The 9,802-nt window shown below is 42.8% G+C and overlaps 1 protein-coding gene across 1 annotated transcript in view; it reads left to right on the plus strand.

The window, feature by feature from the left end:
* The window catches only part of SARC_00177 (hypothetical protein), a gene marked incomplete at both ends in the record, with an annotated part of 5,544 nt that extends 2,795 nt beyond the window's left edge, over nt 1–2,749 (plus strand). The window contains 4 exons of the mRNA XM_014306170.1: nt 260–425; nt 1,034–1,158; nt 1,693–1,843; nt 2,660–2,749. Coding sequence (XP_014161645.1) covers nt 260–425; nt 1,034–1,158; nt 1,693–1,843; nt 2,660–2,749 — 532 coding nt within the window. The remainder of the gene's footprint in view (nt 1–259; nt 426–1,033; nt 1,159–1,692; nt 1,844–2,659) is intronic.
* Between the last annotated feature and the right edge of the window lie 7,053 nt (nt 2,750–9,802).

The following is a 9,802-nucleotide window of genomic DNA, read 5'->3' on the forward strand; positions in this document are numbered from 1 at the left end:
ATTTGCAGGCTACTTCTCAATGTCGTTAGAGGTATATCTAGGCTTATGTGCGTGGGTACTTAACACTTATTCGCAGGCTACTTCTTCATGTCTAGGTCTGGGTGCCGTTAGAGACATATCTCCCCATTTGTTTATTTTGGTTAGTTTGTCTACCAACCCCCCGAGGATACAGGCCCATACATACACGACGACATCTTAAGCTAGTCACAATGTATACCGAACTTTCACACAATACTGATGTGCTCAATACTTTAAATAGAACGTCGGTGGTACAGGATCCGGCTCTGCTAAAGGCTACGACAACGCTTAAAGTGTTTGATTTTCTGATGTTGAATGTAGACCGGAAGAAACGGGGCAATGTATTTTTAGGCTGTCCACCGAAAACCTTCACACATCTCACCAGTGCTAAGAAACTCTTCAGAAAGGTAAGTAAAGTCTTGAACTTGTCCGCTTGCATCGGCGCATTGTACTCAATTCGGTGACTCTTATGAGTAATATTACTATATATATATATGTATATATATATATATATATATATATGTATATATATATATATATATATATGTATGTATGTATGTATGTATGTATGTATATATATATATATATGTATGTATATATATATGTGTGTGTGTGTGTGTATGTATATGTATGTATATATATGTATGTATATATATATATATATATATATAAAGTATTATATATATTATGTGTATTGTGTATGTATATACTATATATATGTGTGTGTGTGTATGTGTTTATATTTGTATGTATGTATATATATATATATGTGTGTGTGTATGTGTTTTCGTGTGTGTGTACATATATAACATATTAGGCATATATGTACGTCTTGAGACATGTAGATGTGGATGTATGGTTGTGCAGAGTACGTGCCAAAACTCGCGGAATTGCGATTTTGCCTTGTCTGGAAAGCCTCTGCTCTCACAAACAAATGTACATTCAAATCTACTTTTGTTATTCGTTGATATTTGAGAATATTGACATGCACATCTTTGATCTTTGCCATTGACAGGGTTGTAAAACACTACAAATGGACAATGGTTTAGGACTGTACGAACCAGCGTGCCTAGCGAACTATCACTCATTGAAGGAATACAAAGAGGCACTACTTAATTCTTCGAGCAAAGACATAGGAAGGTATGCGAGCATGCTTGGTGTAGCATCGGGAAATAGTTATTATTATATCAGTGGCATATACAAAATCACATGACCACACGCATGCGTAGAGGTGTGAGGTTGATTCGTTTATGAATTGGACAATGGTTACCTACAGCCAGTACAAACATCTTCTATGGTAAGAATGCGCATCATATATCTCGTTTACCACACAACACACCGCTGACTCCACCGGCCCCATAGCGTCTCTTTGAACTAAAGTTGCGGCAGATATTGCAGAAAAATGTAAACCATGGAATATGAGTCTTTGCTTCTGAACCACCCACGTATGCTTACCCATCCGCTGGTGCAATACTCATCCAAAGTCGTTGCCTGTGCTAGTCTTTTACAACATTTTCCCTCTGGCCCTGAAACGATGCAATACTACATTTTTTTGTGACATGGGTAAATACACAAAAGCTTGTTCTCTATGATGGAGTCTGCACCTACACAGTAACCATGTCTCCCTGCCACACGCATACCAGTACTCAATCGCTCCAAATACAACATGCACAGACTATACCAGGAGCTTCCATCTGCATTCAGTTGCGTAGGCATTGAACACACACTAACCACGGCGCTACACAACACCGGACATCGCTTAGGAGCATCGTTGCAGAACTCGCTGACCTGTGATCCCACGCACACTTACGGCCCTGTGCTCCAGGTAAGGATCCATCTGACAACACCAAAGTATATATGCATATCAGCACCCGCATAGTATCGCTAGTATCATCTGGAAAAGGCTGCTCATATGCATATGCCTAATATGTTCATAAGTAGGGGCATAGATAATGTACGTGTTAGCAATAGATTGTGTTCATAGGATTGACCTGTACTTAAGTACATGCATACTCGTGTGCGTGTATGGTTTGCGTATGTGAAGGTGGTCCACGAGACCTGTACTGTTGGTAAGTGCATATCCGGGACTATGCACTATATGCAGCATGGTTTTGCTGAAAATCATACCTAGAGTGAATTATAAGTTTGTGGGTGTGGGTGTGGGTGTGGGTGTGTTGTGGGGGGTGGGTGGGTGGGTGTGCCTGTGTTTGTCTATGTCGATGCCTGTACCTGTGCATGTGCCGGTGGCTATGATTATCTGTTTCTACAAATTTATCTGTATTTACATATATTAACAAAGTTTAACAAAGATTTACGGGGGGATAATTAATTGCACGGAAGACGTCACTATATAACTCAAGTACTGTGTGTGCGACAGCTGTATATTAACATAACGTACAAATGAATTTGTCAAACATTATCAGACCACAAATGACAACTGTGAAGCGTCACATTCAGACGCGATGTCACCTTTATTGAGTGTTGCCGTTTCGTTTTGTATTGGGTGCATAAGCATCTTCAGTTATCAACTCAGTGTAAGCGTGGCTGTGTATATAATTAATTCAGGCACACCATGATGCTCGCTTGAGTAGAAGCCTTTTTGAATAGTTGTACTTCTGTAATGTCGCCCACATTTTATCAGTACTACGACAGCGCCTGCTATGTAACGGGACTGAACTATCGGATGCAGATTCTCAGGGAGCGTTTAAGTCACTGTGCCGGAGGGTCATAGCTTCAACTCTCGCGTGACTTGCAGTATGAAATCACGCATGTAAGTATAATGGTAGAAATAAATTAAATGGTTGTGATTGTATTTGATGGGCATGCCCATGCGCGTTGTTGTAAATGACATCCGGATACTAGACATGAAGTGATATTCAACTTTAAAGTAAAGCTATAATCATCTAGCTCTATATACCCTAAATATTTAAAAGAGTTTAGATATTTAGTGATATTCGGGTAAGTACCGATACAACCATCTAGCTATATATACACTAAATCTTCAAACTGTTAACTTAAGTAATTATCCTATGATTCGAAACTGTCAAAATTGCAGGGTAGACGAGATCTACAAAGTTGCCATTGTAATTGCTATACCACAATTGTTCTTATTTGTATTTTATTTTTGCTTTATTTTTTTACTTGCCTGCTTGGTTCGAGAGGTAATCGCATATGTACAACATTCTTTTCTTCTCCTTTTTTGTTCATTTTCTCGTCTCTTATTGTATCCCGCCTCTCAACGCCAAGACCAACTTGGAGCGCACAGCACGAATTATGTGTTAGCTAGCGACATGCCACAGCACTCGTCTTTAGCGCTGTAGTTGTTGTAGATAGTTCAGAGGCTTTCGTAAGTTATTGATGTCAGTTGCTCAGTCTTCCGTATGGCTAGTGGAGCTGGGAATATCCTTCTCAATGATGGCGACAACCTCGGCTTGCGTGGCGACTTCACACACACTTATGTATTCGGCTAACATCCTCGGTGCCGCACTTCCAAAAGACTATCCCGCCTCTCCCCGGCTTGAAATTTCCAGCTGATAAGGCAGATTTAGGCCGGAACTCATTTCCTACACCCATGGGCGAGTCTTTTACAAGTCTGCATAAGAAGGCAGGCTCCCCAGTCCTCCATATCACGGATGAAGCCGGCAATGGCCCCCTTAGTTGAGGAAACGACCGGAAATTCTTATTCTCCCACTTGAAGGTTCCCTGTACATGATTATGTGGATGGGTATGATACATATGTACGAAGAAAAAGGATAAATGATGAGAGCGGATAGACTATATGTTTGTTTGTTTTACCAATTTTTAAGAAGCTTCGACTACACATTTTGCACCCAAATATATTTGACTGTATTCAGAAAGAGACCTGAAAACATTCAGCAATGTGATATGCTCTTATTAGTTATTACATACTGCAAGTTGTACTTTTTATGAGCAAAGTATGTGAATGGGGTTTCAGTGATGTACGTGACACCTGATACCACACAAAATATATTAAAGAGCTAAAGACTCAGTGAGATAAGTGCGGATACTTACACCTGGTGGCGTTGGCACCGTAGTTGTTATAAGTCGTTCTGAGGTTTTCGAAAGCCTGCTTATGAATTTCATTTCATCAGCCCTCCGTATGACTGAGGTAGCTGCTACTATGCTACATATTGATGGTAGTATCGACCGTGGTGTCTGGCACGTTATCGACCCCAGTGATTCTGCCTGCGATGAGGCAGAAGGAAAATGGGATGAGGGCCTGTGCGATGTACTATCAGAACACTCCGGTTATACAATTTGCCCAAAATATATTAAGTGCTCGGGTCGCATCGTTAATCATCATACCTACACAATAAACGAATTAAAAGAGCATGCAATCTTACAGTATGTTCTTTCTGGAGCTTATCTTCTTCTTTCTTCATTTTTCTGTGCTCTGAGATGGCTGGAGCCGTGATTGATTCGAAACCCCGGTACGAAATATCAATACCACGTCGGTCGTGGTCAGTAACGGGATGTACAGCAGATGAATGCCACAATAGAGCCTGCAGGTTCTTGATACCATTTGCAGACCCGACAGTCGGGATGATAAGTTCCAAGAGTTTTTTGTACGCATACTTGGCTGTTATTTCGTAGTCGTCAAGTTGCATACGCTGCTGAAACTTGTGAAAGTCATCCTTTTTCGATGCGAATAGTGGCAAATCCTTTAAATTTTTTATTAATTCACCGGCAACTACCTTAACCAGCTTATTGATTAGCGACTACATGTGTCCCTTGAATTCGAAGAACCAAAGAGTGGCCAGGATAAACATTTTTAATAATGAGTTGTAATATTGCTAGATATTTAAAAGCGAATGATTTGAATACGGAAGTTGGACCCCTTATTATATTCTTTTTGTTATTCGAAACTGTAGCATTGCTGGTTAAGAATGAAATTATGAGTCCAATACATATAAATACAAAACCATGGCCCTCTGGTGTTCTCTGGATCACAGCAGAATTACTGATCACAGTGATCAGTTATCACTGTCAACAGGATAATCTCTCTGGAAAAAACCAAAGATCAAACTCTGACATGGCCTTCTGAAAATTGAACATTCAGAAGGCTATGTATGTCTCTGAAGTAAATAAATTTTCCACGGAGACTTGATAGATCCTTGGCTGCTATTGGACTGACCTTTACCGAGACAAAATTGATTCGATGTCAGATTCTCAGTTCCTAATAGCTTGTAATGTCAACCATGTTTATCTCCGATTTAAAATAATGTTGGTGTTGTAAGTACCGAACTGTTCGGTAATGTTCCTGGGCGTTAATAAGAGTGCGATAACTTATAAGTGTGAAAACTAATAAGTTTGAAAAGTTCTAAGTTGTATTGTGCGGTTTGGTGGCGAACGGCCGCGCAGGCTCGAAAGAAGAGGAGGTTGGTGTATGGTTGGTGCTTTGCGAACCGAAGTGCGAGGTAATATGAGCTGGAGGTTGGCAGATAACGATATATGTTGAATGGACTTGTAGGCTCGAAATTGAGTAGATACACGATTTGATTGGCGGCAGGATTCTCAAGGAAATCCTTCGGAGATAGTATAAATACGTGGTTTAGTTCATTCAAGAAGTTCATTCAAGAAGGTAGACGTTTATTCAACTATCAAGGAAATAAAACTAAGTTCACCGTTACATTGTGTTTTGAGTCGATCAAGATTACAAATAAACGTTAGTGGAAAATGGTTTACGAGAAGAATAATGCAGCTGGGACTGATCAACCTCTCTGGGGATATGTGAAGAGGGGAGCCGATGACGACACTTATGGATCGATGGGATTACGTCAGGGGTACGAAGGCTTATGAGCTCGAGGCGAAAAAAGGAGGGTCCCGCCCAACGATGGCTCTATTGAAGGAGGTTACACCGGAGACGAAGTCGGAACTAGAGGGCTATATTAGCAAGACTGTTATTGAGACGAAGGATCTGTACATCGCGGCTGCAGCATTGTATCCAGCGTTTAAGGACCCATTTGAAGTGAGTGGAATCCAGGCGGATTTTGTGAAGGTAATAGGAGGGTGGGGATCCAAGCCTGAAAAGGTTATTGAGCATCTTCGTGAGATTTATTACTATGGTGTTCGGCATGTTGCGGCGAAAGCTGAAGCAACGAAAGTGCTCCCAGAACGGGATCCATTTACTGAGGTGCCTTCTGAGGACGAACAGAGCGAAAGTGAGACTGAGGAGGAAGTCGCTAAGGACAGTGACAGCAGTGATAACAGCGAAGTAGCGACAGTGAGGATGAGGATGCTAAGAAGAAGAAAGGAGTGCCTGCAGTGAAGGTTGCTACAGTAGGAAAGAAGGCTGATGTATCAGACAAGCCAAGGGCAGCAGTTAAGTTGAAGGTAGAGGCTAGGCAGAAACGGCGTGAGTATGATTCTTTGTGCAAGGTGATTCGTAGGAATGCAAAGAAAGCGAATCAGCATGGGGCACGCTGGATGGTTCCTATGCTGAGGGATGATGACTATGTGGATATACTGCTTAGATCGGCAAATAATGTGAGCTCTAAGGATGTAGTGATGGAGGGTTTAAAAGGATTGACTGAGCGGTGTATAAGTCTGTTGAAAGCCTTATTTACGAGTCGCAAATCGGAGAAGAACATGGTCCTGAGAATGTTTTAGGCAGGAGGGTTGGGGCAGGTGCTGGAGCAATTGTCTGAGATGAGAGAAGACGACATAGCGCGTCAAGAAGAGAGGGAACAAGCGGGCCGGAGACATCAGGCAAGGGTAACCGCGAGAGCAGGACAGTTGCAAGCAGCTGCAGCTAGACAGGAGTCCAGGGTTTCAGGGATGACAGGTCTGAGAGGAGCGTGCTTGTTTTGCAAGCAGGATGGTCTATGTGAAAGAGTGTCTTGTCTTGAAAGACGTGGTGTGTCATACGTGTTGCAAGAGAGGTCATACTGCGAGATTCTGTCCTACAACACGATCCGGGGGTAATATATCCGCAGCAGCGTCTGGGGATGGTTGCTCAGTATGATTTTGTGTGGAGAGTGGGTTACGGGATTTGGTGCTCCGCTTTATGTGGAATACAAGGTGCGAGATGTTGAGGTTGTTTTGCCTATTTTAGTAGGAAAAAGGAGGGTTGAGTTGGATATGTGGGTTATGGATTGGGTTCCACACAATGCGGGTATGTTGTTAGGTAGACGTGAATTGAATGAGTATGGATTAACTGGGGCAGTACTCGCTAGGCAAGGGGTGACTAAGTATATACTATTTCCGGTTGAGGTGGTAAGAGAGAAGCCATCAGACTATAAGACCTGGCTAAACAAAGAGGCGTCTGGGCCGGTGTTATATTATATTCAGCATGTGGCGGCGCCGTTATTATATCAGCGAGCAGAACAGGTAACACCATTTGATAATATGCAAGATGATGGGGGTTATGATTCAGGTTATGAAAGTGATGGATCCGGGGGTGAGGACGATTATCTAATGTTCGATACGAGTGGCTTGGAACTATTGGCTAAAAAACTGGGGAAAGTCTATGGAAGAATTGGCAGAGTTGGTGGCGGCTATTAGGAGGGTGGCGTACAATGACAAGAAACCGAAGTTTGTGAAGGATCGGATGCTTAAGCTTCAGATCAAAGAAGGAGGGGCGCCTTTGAGACAAGTATATGCGAAGAAATATGTGCGACTTATAGAAGTGATGAAGAAAAATGTGCAACTATTGCTTGAAATCCCAGTTATGAGGAACACAAGGATTGGAGGATGTGCATAAATTATATGCATACGAATTATCAGCTAAATTCGGGTACACATCCGATACCAACAGAAGATGAATTTCTGGCAACAGTTAAGGGGCGCAAGTGAAGAACCAATGTGGATGCTGGGAATGATTCTGGGCAGTTAATGATAAATCCTGGTAGTCGAGGGGTTACTGCATTTTTGACGCCCTGGGGAGAGAGATTCCAATTTATTGGGATGCCGTTTGGTTTGAAGGAAGCATCACTTGTGTTCCAATACCTAGTGGTTATTGATGATACCGCGTTAGGTTTGGATGATCCAGCTGAGCATTGGGATAGTATTGTGGAGATGATCAGGCGCTTTGAGGCGAAAGGGATACAGTTGCGGCTGTCAAAATGTAATTTCGCGTATCGAGAAGATTCTATAGTCGCAATGGGTCGAGATGTTACAGATAAGGGTTCGATGATAAGTGAAGTAAAGCTTCAGGCGTTATTAGATATGCCCAGACCCAAAACCAAGGCCGAAGTCAGGTCGTGGTATCAGTGTTTTGGATGGTGGGCGAGATACGTTCCGAATTTCTCATATGTGTTGGCTCCGATTAGTGATTTGACTAAGAAGAAGGTACGGTTCCAGTTGGGTCCTGAGTAGGAGAACCCTTTTCAGTCGGCTCGGAAGATTTTTCAGGCGAAGACAGTCTTGGTAGAACCTAGACAAGAGGAGCAACTTAGGTTGTAGATAGATGCGTCGGATTCGGGTATAGGTGCTTGTTTATGTGTGAGAAGAGACGGAGAATGACTTCTTGTGGGCTTTGTGAGTTCCAAGATAGATTTTCATGCTAATTTGTCTCCGACAGATAAAGAATTGATAACGCTAGCATATGGGTTTTTGAAGTTCGCGGGTTTGATTAGGAGATCGTACGAGGTGCTTATAGTAGAGGTGGATCATCAGCTTTTAATTGGTGTGGTTCAGCAGGTAGAGTTCACGTCGGATCCAGTGGGTAAGAGACGGTCCAGGAATGTTATGTATGTACGATCGTTTGATATGGATCTACGGTACCTGGAAGGGCCAAAGAACAAAGTTGCGGATGGGCTTAGTCGTATGCCGTAGTGGTTTGATCCTATTATGGTGCCTGTGTCGGTAGAGGGTGTTAAGTTCGCTGCATGTGCAAAAATGGGTCTGCCAGAGATTGATGAAAGTGTGGATTTGTCATTTGATAAAGTCTGCAAGAGTGTGGAAGACAGGAGGGTCCGGCTGGCGGTGGTTAAAAACAAGCTGCGAGTGTTAGAGGAGAGTCTTGATGACAAGGTTAGTGCCGACTTCAAGGTTCGTGTGGGTTTATTGCATCAGCAGGTTACTGCAGTGATGGAGAGAGGTATTACTAAGATATGGGATCCGGATGTAATGGCTAGCGAACAGCTTAAGTATATTGCTCTACGTGTGTGGTCAGAACTTGTTCAGCCTTTGCAAGAGTACGTTATTACGCTGGTGCATCAGACTTTAGCACATGCTGGGGTAGATAGGATATGGGAGTTCCTGAAGGTTAAGTATGGAGAGGAAGTGTTGCGTTCGCAGGTTGTGAAGGTTTTGAAGAGTTGTGTTGCGTGTCAACAAGTTGAGGGACTTCGTGGGACTACATGGTTGTTAATGCAGCCTGAGAGGCCGAAAGGGGTTGCAGTGTGTATAGGCATGGATCATTTGACCTTGCCAAGGACAGTTCACGGTTTCGAAGGTATAGTAGTGGTCATAGATCGTTTTTCGAGGATGGTGTGGTGTCGGCCATACACGTTGGAAGAGAAGAATACTAAAGGGGTATTAGAGTTTGTTCAACAACAAGTGTTGCCTTGGGGTACACCTAAGAAGGTAGTGATGGATGAGGGTGGTCCGTTCGCTTCAGCAGATATGAAAAAATTCTGGGCAGAGAGAGGTGCAGAATGCCATTACGTATCAGTAAATAGGCATCAGGGCAATGGTAGGGCAGAGAGGGACTTGCGTACGATTGTAAATTGGCTTGCTAAGAGCTTGCCGGTTGGGGAGGAAACCTTATGGCGTACAATGCGACAGTGAATTCGGCCACGGGTATCAGCCCATACTATCA

The sequence above is a fragment of the Sphaeroforma arctica genome (genome assembly GCF_001186125.1).
Source record: "Sphaeroforma arctica JP610 unplaced genomic scaffold supercont1.4, whole genome shotgun sequence".
NCBI lineage: Eukaryota > Ichthyosporea > Ichthyophonida > Sphaeroforma > Sphaeroforma arctica.